This window comes from Pygocentrus nattereri, chromosome 4 (genome assembly GCF_015220715.1).
Source record: "Pygocentrus nattereri isolate fPygNat1 chromosome 4, fPygNat1.pri, whole genome shotgun sequence".
Lineage (NCBI taxonomy): Eukaryota > Metazoa > Chordata > Actinopteri > Characiformes > Serrasalmidae > Pygocentrus > Pygocentrus nattereri.
Genome location: NC_051214.1, coordinates 48,030,300 through 48,045,847, shown reverse-complemented (window position 1 = coordinate 48,045,847; position 15,548 = coordinate 48,030,300). Strand labels below are relative to the sequence as shown.

Genomic DNA, 15,548 nt, shown 5'->3' with positions numbered 1-15,548 from the left:
GTCTGGGGTGCTTTTTTATACCCAATCATACTGGGGGTTTTTATGTTTGTTTGTTTTTATTTTAGCATTACACAACTTTACCCGCCTTTTGTTGCCCCTGTCCCAACTTTTTTGGAACCAGTTGTCGGCATCAAATTATATTTTTCAAAAAAACAATAACATTTCTCAGGTTCAACTTTTGATATCTTGTCTTTGTACTATTTTTAAAAAAATACAGGGTTTAAATGATCTGCATATCATAGCATTTTGTTTTATTTACATTTTGCAGAATGGCACAACTTTTTGGAAATACATTTGTTAATAAATAAATAAAATGAGCAAAATGCATGTGAGCAAAATAAACCGGTGTGAAGCCCAATCTCTCCTACAGGGTGATTGTGATTTGGAGAAACGACCGTTTTGCCAGTAAGGGCTGATGTACTGTGGAAAATGTCATATTTACAGAGTTTTACCCCACATGTGTAATAATAGGTGTGTCTCATATAGACCAGTTTTCTTGAAGGAACAGATGGATAAAGGGGTCTGGTCTGCAGTTCACTGTTCAAGGGGTCAACATACGTTTAAGATTTAAGAAAGTGTCTTTATTTGCTGTCGAAAATAATTTAACCTGATTATAAAAGCCATCCCTTTATCCTTACTTGAGTTGGTGCTCAATGTAATTAGACATTCATCTGTATCTACTTACCACCACTGCTTGTATGTGGCTGCGGTTGTCTGGACCGTAATGTCCAGTGCTGAACACCTTTTCATTAAACCGTGTAATGCCTGGGAGGATTATGTTGTATGGGTCTGTTTATTAATGTTATCGCCATTATAGAGAAATACTATGATCATAAATGCCTATATATATATATCAGTGGTGGACAGTAACTGAGTAACTGAGTAAATGTAATTAGTTTCTGTACTTTAGTATTTTTGGTGTATCTGTACTGAAGTTTCTCCGTTCTGGGCGACTTTTTCCTTTCACTCCACTACATTTCAGAGTCTAATATCCGACTTTTTCCTCCTACATTTTGAGAAATCTGTCGTTCCTTTTGGTTTCTGTGTGTATAAAAACGTCACATGTCAAAACGAAAGAAGCGCAAAGCCAGAGCACCAATCAGGGCCCAGCGGTCACTTTGTTTAGAGCTGGTTTTGACCTGTTGGTCATACCGACCCAGTGCAGCACGCGGTTCAACGTCAGCGCAGCAGCGTAAAACTTTGGGAGAGTCTGTTCAACATAAATGATGAACTAACCTAACTTTGTGTAAATAGAGCTCAATATAGAAATATGTCCACATATGCAGTCGAGACTGACGCGGCTTTTTTCTGAATTTCTACAAACACCATTTCATTTTATAGTAAATGAGTTTGGGCTGGTTTATGTTTATGAACAGACGCCTACAGATCAACATAGTAAAGGAGCTCATCTGTGATCCTGAGTTTAAAGCCAGTTTTTATTCAACTTAAACTTGGAACTAAGTTGTAAATAAATCTGAAACTGAAACTTTGCTTGTGTGTAAAAAGTGATTTCAGAGCCACTCGGTTCTCCCTGATGGAAACTGTTTACCTTCAGTGTTTTGTGCTTCTGATCATTTTAATAGACGTCAGCGTCACTAATTAATGACGTCCTATTAAAAGACTGGTTTACCAAGAGAGACGCTGGAGGACTTTCACCTGAAATGAGTTCATGAAGCCAGTCTGGTTATAAAAATGATAACAGGACATCAGAGCCAGAATTACTCTTTTAGATAAGGTGGTGAGATCCGGACGGGGAGCTGAGATCTGGACGGGGAGTTGAGATCCAGATAAGGTGGTGAGATCCGGACGGGGAGTTACCAGATTTTGGCGCCAAACTCAGAGTCGGCTCTCGCGAGAAGGGCCGTTTGGTGTCGTTGTTCTTCAGAAGCGCTTTCGTTTCTCCCACATAGAAACCGCTGATCATCAGATCTGGTCATCTCGCAGGTGAGTGCATCTCTCAGCGTGTGTATCTCAGTATCTCAGGCAGCTCTGGCGTGGCGTCCCTCCTGCTGGAGCTCACAGCTCGGCTGCTTTAGTGCTCCAGATGACGTGGCGCTCGGTTTTACAGCTCTATGAGTTGTATTGCGTAGGCCGATAAACAGGATCCTCTAAGGCAGGGGTCTCAAGCTCGCGGCCCGCGGGCCAACTGCGGCCCTCGGGACGATAGTTTGTGGCCTCGCCTTAATATGAAAGTTTAATGTTAGTTTAATATTTAATTTAATTTAAGTTTAATATATTCAGGGTGCGATTTGCCGGTGGGGATGGTGGGGACTTTCCCCCCCTCTGGTTTACACGTCCCACCCTCTGCTGAATTATTTTTATCCTCCTATGATCTGTGCATCGGCGCTTGTATAGCCGGGTCAGCGTCTCAGCTCCATGGACAGCGCTGCGTGCGCGTATTCAGACAGGAACAGGGAAACCGCTGAGGTGTGTTGCTGTGGGCGTGTCTGTACCTGCTGAATGTAACCGCCGTGGAACAACCAGGACACTTTTTATTTCTCTGATTAATAACAGCTTTATCGAGGCCGGCGCTCTCTCTCTCTGCTGTTACTCTATGTCTCTCTACCAAAGCGCTCTCTCTCTCTCTCTCTCTCACTCTCTCTCTCTCTCTCTCTCTCTCTCTCGCTCTCTCTCTCTCTCTCACTCTCTCTCTCTCTCTCTCTCTCGCTCTCTCTCTCCCTCTCTCTCTCTCTCTCTCTCTCTCTCTCTCAAATAAAACTTTCGGCCCGAATTCTTTTCCCTCTATTGATGTAAACAACGTGAAGTGCGGTGAGAGAGACGGGCGGCGGCTCCTTCCTGACCCAGGGCTTCTCTCTCCCTCCGATCCGCCGGAATAGAGAAGCACCGTCTCGGTGTTCCGAGTTCCTCAAAATAGGATCTATATCATGAATTAAAATTGTATTTTTAAAATTGTATTTTATTTAAAAACTATATTTTTTATTTTTTAAGTTCACGTTCTAACTTAAACTGTGGTGTTTTTCACAAATTTAACACTTAAAAAAAAAAAGAACTGTTAATACAGACATTTGAATCTGAATAATAATAATTACATTTCTCTAGTCAGCAACTATATGTGGTTTCTTCAGTGTTCTATATCTGCTGTATTATTATTATTATTATTATCATTATTATTTTCATTTTATTTATTTATTACTGATTGATTTTATTTTATTTTTCTTATGAATTGTTAATTTATTTATTTTTTCATCTTATTTTTTGTTAAAAAATAAAAATAAAGACATTTGATAACATTGGAATGTTTTTGTAAGAGCTTTTCTTGTGGAAAACCTGATGCGGCCCAGCCTCACCCAGACTCTACCTCCAGCGGCCCCCGGGTAAATTGAGTTTGAGACCCCTGCTCTAAGGCGTTTATCTTTCGCAGGTTCAGGTCTTCGTTGACTTTGTTTGTCGGTTACAAACACCAGGACAAAAGCATCCCAACACGTTTTTCACACGTTTCTGTCACGTTAGGCTTTAGTTCAAACTTCAACACAAGTTCTGTCCATAAGTACTCAAAGTATCATCAGGTGCAGGAGGTGGATTAGATGGAAAGATCTACGTGAAACATCTACAGTAAATGTGGGCATCAAACAGTGAACTGCCAGCGCAGTTTAAAAGCAGAACATGAGATAAGAGTCATGGTTTTAAGTTCTGTGCAGTGAAGTTACATTAACAGGACATCTTCTTAAAGGTGAGCACTGAGCTTTACCGTCTAAATTAAAGGTGGACTTGAGTTCCCAGGTTTCGAACGTCAGGTTTGGTGTATGAAGGTAAATAACCAAGTTTCTCATAAAGCAGCTTTCTCTGAGCTTCAGGACCAGAGATCAGTATTTGGAGTCTAGACCATCAGAAGGAATTAAAACTGTGTAACTGTTTTCAGCCTAGCTATGAAAAATGTATGTTATGCAGAGGTGGACGAAATCATGTACTTGAGTTAAAGTAGAGACCCCCAAGATAAAATATTCCTCCAGTAAAAGTAGAAGTTCCTCCCTTTAGACCTCCACTTGAGTAAAAGTACTAAAGTATTTCCCTTCAAATGTACTTAAGTATAAAGTAAAAGTACTAAAAGAGTAATTCTGGCTCTGATCTGGTCCTGTTATCATTTTTATAACCAGACTGGCTTCATGAACTCATTTCAGGTGAAAGTCCTCCAGCGTCTCTCTTGGTAAACCAGTCTTTTAATAGAACGTCATTAATTAGTGACGCTGACGTCTATTAAAATGATCAGAAGCACAAAACACTGAAGGTAAACAGTTTCCATCAGGGAGAACCGAGTGGCTCTGAAATCACTTTTTACACACAAGCAAAGTTTCAGTTTCAGATTTATTTACAACTTAGTTCCAAGTTTAAGTTGAATAAAAACTGGCTTTAAACTCAGGATCACAGATGAGCTCCTTTACTATGTTGATCTGTAGGCGTCTGTTCATAAACATAAACCAGCCCAAACTCATTTACTATAAAATGAAATGGTGTTTGTAGAAATTCAGAAAAAAGCCGCGTCAGTCTCGACTGCATATGTGGACATATTTCTATATTGAGCTCTATTTACACAAAGTTAGGTTAGTTCATCATTTATGTTGAACAGACTCTCCCAAAGTTTTACGCTGCTGCGCTGACGTTGAACCGCGTGCTGCACTGGGTCGGTATGACCAACAGGTCAAAACCAGCTCTGAACAAAGTGACCGCTGGGCCCTGATTGGTGCTCTGGCTTTGCGCTTCTTTCGTTTTTACATGTTATGTTTTTATACACACAGAAACCAAAAGGAACGACAGATTTCCCAGAATGTAGGAGGAAAAAGTCGGATATTAGACTCTGAAATGTAGTGGAGTGAAAGGAGAAAGTCGCCCAGAACGCAGAAACTTCAGTACAGATACACCAAAAATACTAAAGTACAGAAACTAATTACATTTACTCAGTTACTCAGGTACTGTCCACCACTTATATTATGTTTCCTAATGACAACTTTTCTTTAGTCTGATCCGATTGTCTCTTTCACCTTGTGCTGCAGGTGGTTGTAAACCATATTTAGAGGAATCATGGAGGAATCGCAAGCCAAGCTTTTCCTGGAGGGAAACCGAAGTGCGGTGGTAAATGGTGTGCGAGAAGTCAAACGCTTGGTTGATTTTCTGATGGAGAAGAAATATTTACGTGGAGAAATGCCAAACGAAATTCTCAGCCAGAAAACCAAGCAAGATCAGATGCGTGAACTTTATAAACATCTCAACACCAACACAGGGTTCAAGTTGACACTGGAATGGTTGAGAGAAAATGAGCCTGATTTGATTAAAGATTTGGGTAAGTCTGTTTATGCCTAACACATATAGAGGGGTGCAAATTTGGTCTCACAAGCTGAGGGGAACCAATAACGAGAGACTATAGAGTTCATACAGCAATTTAAACGTAATGCTCGATAAACAAGACATGAGCTACCATTTTCGCAGGATTTCTCATGCTTATATATTAATATCAAAACACAAACAAATTTCAAGAATATTGCATTTCTTAAAGAAAATGCAGAGCGATTGTATGGTTGATATGATATAAGTTTTGGTTACTAAGATGTTGCTAAGAGGTTGCCATGGTGTACAGCTGTTTACTGGACAGATTGTAGGGGTTGTTAGGTGTTATTAAAAGGAATGAAACTCTATGGGAGGAACGAGGGTTGAAAAAATCTACAGATAGAAAGTGCGGGTCAGTATGGCTGTACATTCAAGTTTAAGGACCTTCCCTGAGTGAGTACATGTAGTATGGTGGCTGTCAGCCAAAGACATAATAGAGCTTGCGTGGGGGCAAAATGAATGGGACACTATGGGAGAAATGAGGGATGAAAAAAAGACAAACAGATGAGTGCAGATTTGAACAACACTGAATTTGTTATATATGTGAAATGGTGTCCTTAGACTGAGCAGAAGTCTAGTAGATTGTCCTGCAGTTTTTGCAGTTGTTCATCAGAACAGAGCTCCTCAGAGGCATCAGTAGCCTGCTGGGGATATAAAAACCAGATCTCGCAGTCAGCTGATGACACAGTCTTATTTCTTCAGGGCAAAGCTGAAGTTCCTAAAGTCCTTAACGTAGTTCAGTCGTTTGTTGGCATTTGTTGGTTAGTGTAGCGGTTAACACCTCTGCCTTCTACGCTGTAGACTGGGGTTCAATCCCCACCTGGGTAAGTGTCCTACACTACACCAATAAGAGTCCTTGGGCAAGACTCCCAACACCACCTTGGCCTACCTTTGTAAAATGATCAAACTGTAAGTGGCTCTGGAGAAGAGTGCCAGTAAAATGTAAATGTTTTCAAACTTCTCGGATTTAAATCTTAATCTTACAATATGAGCTCCTAAACAAACGTGACTTTACCTCCAAATGTAATGTTCCGGTCAAAATGTCTCTTCCCTCACTATTAAAATGACTAAAGATGTTAGAAATATCAACGATTTAAATTATGTTCCCATAATTAACAGCATGCAGAAGAGATTTGATATCTTGTTTATATGTGGTTTCTTTGCATTTCAGAGGCAGCGGCTTTCAGAAGTGGTTCTGAGCCCATGCAGCACCACCTGAAGGCCCAAAGATCACAGCCAGCAAATACCGGTCATCTCTGAATCTTTTAAGGTTATTATGTTCTGCAGACGACTGAGAAACGTTGTTCTTGGATTGAGTATTTGATCATGCTGTCTTTCACAGAGTGGTGAACCCCTCCTCATCTTTACTTCTGAAAGACTCGGCCTGTCTGGGGTGCTTTTTTATACCCAATCATACTGGGGGTTTTTATGTTTGTTTGTTTTTATTTTAGCATTACACAACTTTACCCGCCTTTTGTTGCCCCTGTCCCAACTTTTTTGGAACCAGTTGTCGGCATCAAATTATATTTTTCAAAAAAACAACAACATTTCTCAGGTTCAACTTTTGATATCTTGTCTTTGTACTATTTTAAAAAAAATACAGGGTTTAAATGATCTGCATATCATAGCATTTTGTTTTATTTACATTTTGCAGAATGGCACAACTTTTTGGAAATACATTTGTTAATAAATAAATAAAATGAGCAAAATGCATGTGAGCAAAATAAACCGGTGTGAAGCCCAATCTCTCCTACAGGGTGATTGTGATTTGGAGAAACGACCGTTTTGCCAGTAAGGGCTGATGTACTGTGGAAAATGTCATATTTACAGAGTTTTACCCCACATGTGTAATAATAGGTGTGTCTCATATAGACCAGTTTTCTTGAAGGAACAGATGGATAAAGGGGTCTGGTCTGCAGTTCACTGTTCAAGGGGTCAACATACGTTTAAGATTTAAGAAAGTGTCTTTATTTGCTGTCGAAAATAATTTAACCTGATTATAAAAGCCATCCCTTTATCCTTACTTGAGTTGGTGCTCAATGTAATTAGACATTCATCTGTATCTACTTACCACCACTGCTTGTATGTGGCTGCGGTTGTCTGGACCGTAATGTCCAGTGCTGAACACCTTTTCATTAAACCGTGTAATGCCTGGGAGGATTATGTTGTATGGGTCTGTTTATTAATGTTATCGCCATTATAGAGAAATACTATGATCATAAATGCCTATATATATATATCAGTGGTGGACAGTAACTGAGTAACTGAGTAAATGTAATTAGTTTCTGTACTTTAGTATTTTTGGTGTATCTGTACTGAAGTTTCTCCGTTCTGGGCGACTTTTTCCTTTCACTCCACTACATTTCAGAGTCTAATATCCGACTTTTTCCTCCTACATTTTGAGAAATCTGTCGTTCCTTTTGGTTTCTGTGTGTATAAAAACGTCACATGTCAAAACGAAAGAAGCGCAAAGCCAGAGCACCAATCAGGGCCCAGCGGTCACTTTGTTTAGAGCTGGTTTTGACCTGTTGGTCATACCGACCCAGTGCAGCACGCGGTTCAACGTCAGCGCAGCAGCGTAAAACTTTGGGAGAGTCTGTTCAACATAAATGATGAACTAACCTAACTTTGTGTAAATAGAGCTCAATATAGAAATATGTCCACATATGCAGTCGAGACTGACGCGGCTTTTTTCTGAATTTCTACAAACACCATTTCATTTTATAGTAAATGAGTTTGGGCTGGTTTATGTTTATGAACAGACGCCTACAGATCAACATAGTAAAGGAGCTCATCTGTGATCCTGAGTTTAAAGCCAGTTTTTATTCAACTTAAACTTGGAACTAAGTTGTAAATAAATCTGAAACTGAAACTTTGCTTGTGTGTAAAAAGTGATTTCAGAGCCACTCGGTTCTCCCTGATGGAAACTGTTTACCTTCAGTGTTTTGTGCTTCTGATCATTTTAATAGACGTCAGCGTCACTAATTAATGACCTTCTATTAAAAGACTGGTTTACCAAGAGAGACGCTGGAGGACTTTCACCTGAAATGAGTTCATGAAGCCAGTCTGGTTATAAAAATGATAACAGGACATCAGAGCCAGAATTACTCTTTTAGATAAGGTGGTGAGATCCGGACGGGGAGCTGAGATCTGGACGGGGAGTTGAGATCCAGATAAGGTGGTGAGATCCGGACGGGGAGTTACCAGATTTTAGCGCCAAACTCAGAGTCAGCTCTCGCGAGAAGTGCCGTTTGGTGTCGTTGTTCTTCAGAAGCGCTTTCGTTTCTCCCACATAGAAACCGCTGATCATCAGATCTGGTCATCTCGCAGGTGAGTGCGTCTCTCAGTATCTCAGGCAGCTCTGGCGTGGCGTCCCTCCTGCTGGAGCTCACAGCTCGGCTGCTTTAGTGCTCCAGATGACGTGGCGCTCGGTTTTACAGCTCTGAGAGTTCTGCAAGAACATCCAGAGCAAGTGAACAGAAACCAACCACGAGTAATGCGACCAGAGTGCGGCGGGGGTTGAAATGAGGTCAGGATCTTTCAGTTATGATGAGCCTTTGGGTGACTTTTGGACAGAGGTGTGGACAGACAACGAGCTGTGTTGTTGTGATGCCTTAATGCTTTAGTGCTGATGTTTGTGACCGAGCTGTGAACCCTAAGCTGAAGGCAGGGGATCCTTCTTATACTGTACCTCCCACAAGTAACTTTGGCACTAATGCGGGTGAAGGGCTCTCGAGCTAAAACTAACAGCACCTTACAGACATTTCCCTTGCACGAAAGTGCAGTGATTTCTTGAAAAAGCTCAGTAGTTATTGTTTAAATCTGAGCACAACAAACATTGCTATGTCTTGGTGTCACCTAAGGGTTCCACGCCTGTGTCTGACTGTATAACCGCAATAAAACATTAAATGAAATTACTTTATTATCATGAGTAAATTGCGTAGGCCGATAAACAGGATCCTCTAAGGCGTTTATCTTTCGCAGGTTCAGGTCTTCGTTGACTTTGTTTGTCGGTTACAAACACCAGGATAAAAGCATCCCAACACGTTTTTCACACGTTTGTCACGTTAGGCTTTAGTTCAAACTTCAACACAAGTTCTGTCCATAAGTACTCAAAGTATCATCAGGTGCAGGAGGTGGATTAGATGGAAAGATCTACGTGAAACATCTACAGTAAATGTGGGCATCAAACAGTGAACTGCCAGCGCAGTTTAAAAGCAGAACATGAGATAAGAGTCATGGTTTTAAGTTCTGTGCAGTGAAGTTACATTAACAGGACATCTTCAGGACAAAAAACAGGACAAAAAAGCCGCGCCAGTCACGGCTGCATATGTGGACATATTTCTATATTGTGCTCTGTTTACACAAAGTTAGGTTAGTTCATCATTTATGTTGAACAGACTCTCCCAAAGTTTTACGCTGCTGCGCTGACGTTGAACCGCGTGCTGCACTGGGTCGGTATGACCAACAGGTCAAAACCAGCTCTAAACAAAGTGACCGCTGGGCCCTGATTGGTGCTCTGGCTTTGCGCTTCTTTCGTTTTGACATGTTACGTTTTTATACACACAGAAACCAAAAGGAACGACAGATTTCTCAAAATGTAGGAGGAAAAAGTCGGATATTAGACTCTGAAATGTAGTGGAGTGAAAGGAAAAAGTCGCCCAGAACGGAGAAACTTCAGTACAGATACACCAAAAATACTAAAGTACAGAAATTAATTACATTTACTCAGTTACTCAGGTACTGTCCACCACTTATATTATGTTTCCTAATGACAACTTTTCTTTAGTCTGATCCGATTGTCTCTTTCACCTTGTGCTGCAGGTGGTTGTAAACCGTATTTAGAGGAATCATGGAGGAATCGCAAGCCAAGCTTTTCCTGGAGGGAAACCGAAGTGCGGTGGTAAATGGTGTGCGAGAAGTCAAACGCTTGGTTGATTTTCTGATGGAGAAGAAATATTTACGTGGAGAAATGCCAAACGAAATTCTCAGCCAGAAAACCAAGCAAGATCAGATGCGTGAACTTTATAAACATCTCAACACCAACACAGGGTTCAAGTTGACACTGGAATGGTTGAGAGAAAATGAGCCTGATTTGATTAAAGATTTGGGTAAGTCTGTTTATGCCTAACACATATAGAGGGGTGCAAATTTGGTCTCACAAGCTGAGGGGAACCAATAACGAGAGACTATAGAGTTCATACAGCAATTTAAACGTAATGCTCGATAAACAAGACATGAGCTACCATTTTCGCAGGATTTCTCATGCTTATATATTAATATCAAAACACAAACAAATTTCAAGAATATTGCATTTCTTAAAGAAAATGCAGAGCGATTGTATGGTTGATATGATATAAGTTTTGGTTACTAAGATGTTGCTAAGAGGTTGCCATGGTGTACGACTGTTTACTGGACGGATTGTAGGGGTTGTTAGGTGTTATTAAAAGGAATGAATCTCTATGGGAGGAACGAGGGTTGAAAAAATCTACAGATAGAAAGTGCGGGTCAGTATGGCTGTACATTCAAGTTTAAGGACCTTCCCTGAGTGAGTACATGTAGTATGGTGGCTGTCAGCCAAAGACATAATAGAGCTTGCGTGGGGGCAAAAATGAATGGGACACTATGGGAGAAATGAGGGATGAAAAAAAGACAAACAGATGAGTGCAGATTTGAACAACACTGAATTTGTGATATATGTGAAACGGTGTCCTTAGGCTGAGCAGAAGTCTAGTAGATTGTCCTGCAGTTTTTCATTGTGATAGGAAAAAATTCAGAATTTAATGATAATCGTCAGTATCTCAAAAACTGTGGGATAAGTTAACTCATAACTCCTGCAGCGCTGCTGTGTCTGATCCACTCAGACCAGTGCAACACACACTAACACACCACCACCACGTCAGTGTTACTGCAGTGCTGAGAATGACCCACCACCCAAATACTGGGGGTCCATGGGGGTCCTGACCACTAAAGAATAGGGTAAAAGGGGGCTAACAAAGTATGCAGAGAAACAGATGGACTGCAGTCTGTGATTGTAGAACTACAGAGTGCTCCCATATAGTAAGTAGTGAAACAAGGAGGTGGTCATAATGTTATCCCCGACTGGTGTATGAAATAAAATAAATATAGATATGTAATGAAAAGGGACACTTCTTAAAATAACACTGATGTTGCAGAGTTTTTACACACATCTCAGTGTCATTGCTGCATGGAGAATCTAGAAACGCTGCCACCTTCTCTGGGCCCAAGATTTAAGATAGACTGAGGCAAAGGGGAAAGTGTCCTGTAGTCTGATGAATCAAAATTTTACATTTCCGTTTTGGAAATCATGGATACCATGGCCTCCAAGCTAAAGAGCAGAGGGTCCACCTGGCATATCATCAGTTCACAGTTCATAAGCCAGAATCTGTGATGTTATAGAGGTGCATTAGTGTACATGGCATGGGTAACTTGCACATCTGTGAAGGGACCATTAATACCATATTCTGCGCATATTACAACAGCATGGCTCTGTAGTAAAAGAGTCTGGGTGCTAAACTGGCCTGCCTACAGTCCAGACCTGTCACCACTGATAACATTTGGTGCATTAGGCAACAAGAATATGATAAATTAGATCCCAAAATGTTGAACAGCAGCAACTGGAAAACAGCGTCTTTCAAAACCACAGAAGTTGGTCTCCTCAGTTCCTAAACTCAGTGTGTTGTTAAAAGAACCGGTGATGCAGCAAAGTGGTAAACATGCTGTCCCACATGGGGTTTGTGCAGAAAAGGTTCAACTAAACTGAACAATAGTGATGTCTGTATAATATGCGTTACCTAATGCTATTAGTCTTTACCTCACTTGGACTGTATGAAGTCAGTAACAGACTTGTGTTTACTCTACAGAAAAGAACAGTGATACAGACCATGCAGGACCAGAAAGTAAGTTGCTGTAATATATAGATTTTAAATCTAGAATTATAAGGTATCTGTGTTATTTAGATATTGATATTCTGTTTGTGGGTTGGTTTTAAATCTTCTTTCACTCTCCTCTCTGGTGTACACAGGGAAGAGGCCCAGAAGCTCTGAAAAAGCTATGGATGAAATAGACAGTGACCCCAATATGCCAAGTAAATTCTTACATTTGTACATTGTAAATTCTTACATTTCATACATTTACTTGTATGACATCAGCACTTGAAATTGTTCATACAAACTTTGTCTGTTAATGCCAGTTTTATTTATATTTTGCAGATCTCCGGTGTTTGTCCACCTTGCACAAATTGGAAAAGTGGGTCTCTGCTTCTGAAAACAGCCAAAACCTGATTGGTATGTTGAATAGCAAACTTGCAGAGGGTGAAATGGACACTCTGGAAAAACAGTTAATGAATAAGAAACTAAAAAAGGGACTGTGTTTCAGTGCTAAAGATATTAAGGACATTTACAGTAACCAAAAGCTTCTGTCATATTTTGATACCAACAAGGATGCCAAATTCCCTGATCTTCCACTGAAGTTATTTTTTGGAAAGGATGGAGGCCTTGCCTCAGCAAGAGATGATGATGATGATGATCATGGTGATGATCATGATGATGATGTCGTTACAGACAGTGCATATGGATCTTCATACAGTGCAAGTTACAGTAGTAGCAACTCACTTTTCAGCAAACATTTGTCACAAAGTGAGGATCAGTTACAATCTGATGACCTCGCTACTACCTGTGAAAGCATAGATCTCAGACATGCCTTGCATAATGTGAAAAAAACAACTGACAGCAAACCCCAAAATACTAGCATGTCTCCCGAAGAAACACTTTCAAAGCAACACCAAATCCACCATGCTGCCCAGGGCCAATGTACCACACACACCCAAATACAGCAAACTCCAAACACACAGGTTGTCCAAGAGGTACTCAAAATTGATACATTTACAACAGAGCCATTTCAGCCCAACACTCTGAATGTAGCAGGAGATTATCTGATACAGAGGGAGGGTCCCCAGATGAATCATGATCCTGATCCCTATGTAAAGTTTAAGGTCACAGACATGCCATCACAAAAAGAATGTAGGGCAATCGTTTTTTCAAAGCAAAGACAAGAGCTCCCAGATGCCCATTGTCAAAATGGATCACTTGTCCAAATGCAACATGCAGACAGAGATGGTACACTGTTAGAAGAACTCATGGACACACAGGTCATGCATGATGAGCCAAACACACAGTCTGCCAGAAAGATGCTCACTGGTAAACCAGGTGAAGGGCCCTTACCGTTTACCTCTCTGCAAGTGGCCGCAGATGGTCCAGTGCCGAGTGAGGGCCCATGGGCTGATGGAGATATGGCTCAACTAGACAAACCTTTGAACCTGCAGGAGAGTGAACCAAACCAGCAGCGTGATCCAGAAATGGCCAACAGTGAACCCCTTGTAGGGAATGACTGTGTAGGTGTGGTAGTTGACAGTGTAATGCAAGGTGGAGTTCAACGAATGCACTGTGATCCTGATCCATTTACAGAGTGTGAGGGCACTGGCATGGCATACCAAAAGGAATGTAGGGGTTTTGATATTTTAAAGCAAAAACAAGAGCTTCCTGATGCTCATTGTCAGAATGGATCACTTGTCCAAATGCAACATGCAGACAAAGATGGTACACCGTTAGAAGAACCCATGGACACAAAGGAAATGCTGAATGAACCAAGCATACAGTCTAACAAAGAGATGCTCTTTGGCAAGCCATGTGCACCAGAGCCATTACTGTGCACCTCTATGCAAGGGGCCCCAGACGATCCAGTACAGACCGAGGGCCCAGAAGGTCCCCAGGAGGAGAGTAGTTCTCAAACCATAACCACACATTCTGACAAGACAAATATGCCCTCTCAAAAGTCAAGTTTTCCAAAGCAAACCAGAGATTTCAATGATGCTTTGAGGCCTGATGGAGATGATCCACTACTAGACAAGAATGAAGCAAACATTAAGTTTGCAAAAATGGCCAACAACGAGTCATATGTTTCAGACCCTGGCTGTCTGGGTGTGGCAGCATACAGTCTAATGCAAAGCAAAGGCCCACATATAGATCCCAAGGAGGGGAGTGAAGCTGGTGCCTTAATACAGAATAAAGATACTGAGGTACCACCTCAGGACCAAACTGTGGATGCTTCCCATACTCTTCAGGGGCAAGATGGGAATCGTACAGGATTGATGTGCATTTCTGAGGCAGGACCTTCATACAGAAATTCTGCAGGTTTTACTTTAGAAATGCCTGATCAGAAAATGTCATATGGTGCGCAAGCCAGGTTCTGTAGTACACCATTAAACGATTCAGTAAACACAGCACCAAAATTTCAAAGAAGAAAACAGCAAAACAAAAGAAAGCTTAACAAAACAAAACAAAATGACAGACTGCTGTATGAGTGGGCAAAGAAAAAGTGCCCCAAGGGCAGTGATGAAGAAGTAAATAAGGTGTTCGAGTGCATTTCATTTGAAAACCATGTAGAACACAGTGAGTACCCATGTTTCATTACAGAGAACGTCATGGTGTATGAGGACCCTCAAACCAGAGAAAGACAGATCATTATCACTGATGATAAAAATTGCGCCGCCAAGAAAAACCTCCCAAAGGAGATAAAAATTTTGCTCACCTATCAGATGTGGGTGTGTGGTATTCCGAAAGCGCTACTCATCAATCAGAAGGAACGAGAGGTTCAGTTTGACCTGCAGTTTTTGGAAAGGATTAAAAACTGTTGTGAAAAGTTTGTTTTTGAAGCCCTGGCTCCCGCTCTAGCAGTGTTCAAGAACCTGCAGAGACGAGAGAGATTATACTCTCTCATCAAAAATCACTAAAGATTCTTACACGGTCCACCTAGAGAACCAGTACACCTCAGAGATTTCGGCCCTTTAGCTGTTCACTAATGGTTCCGTCATCTTTGACAGAATTTTAAGGACTTGTGGTTTTCAGAGGTACAAAACTGTACGAGTAGTCCATAAAACATTTCACCCCTTCATTGTTTTACAACTTTGGTTTTACATGTTTACTTTTAATGTTTTGCCTAGATGGTCCGCATCAAGAAATTTATGATGTCATTGTAATTGCTGGTCAAAGCTAATTAGGTTGTAAAGAGCAAGGAGATGCAATTTGAGACCAAGCTAACGTTAGTTAGCTTGATTACAGGTCTGAAAAATAAACTTGTGTCCATAATTTCTCATTAAGCGTGGTTGGTTAGTGTAGTGGGTAACACCT

General features: G+C 40.9%; 1 protein-coding gene and 1 long non-coding RNA gene across 2 annotated transcripts; both read left to right on the top strand.

Annotated features, from left to right (window-relative positions):
- The first annotated feature begins 1,847 nt into the window (after window positions 1–1,847).
- Window positions 1,848–6,737, top strand: LOC108416641. Its single transcript, XR_001857231.2, has 3 exons — window positions 1,848–1,944; window positions 5,010–5,296; window positions 6,512–6,737. It is a non-coding gene; the product is annotated as an uncharacterized LOC108416641 (long non-coding RNA).
- A 1,798-nt stretch (window positions 6,738–8,535) lies between these two features.
- Window positions 8,536–15,548, top strand: LOC108426261. Its single transcript, XM_017695615.2, has 5 exons — window positions 8,536–8,670; window positions 10,165–10,451; window positions 12,225–12,260; window positions 12,386–12,448; window positions 12,573–15,548. The coding sequence occupies exons 2-5, from the start codon at window positions 10,193–10,195 to the stop codon at window positions 15,149–15,151; spliced, it is 2,937 nt and encodes a 978-aa protein (XP_017551104.1). The 5' UTR covers window positions 8,536–8,670; window positions 10,165–10,192; the 3' UTR covers window positions 15,152–15,548.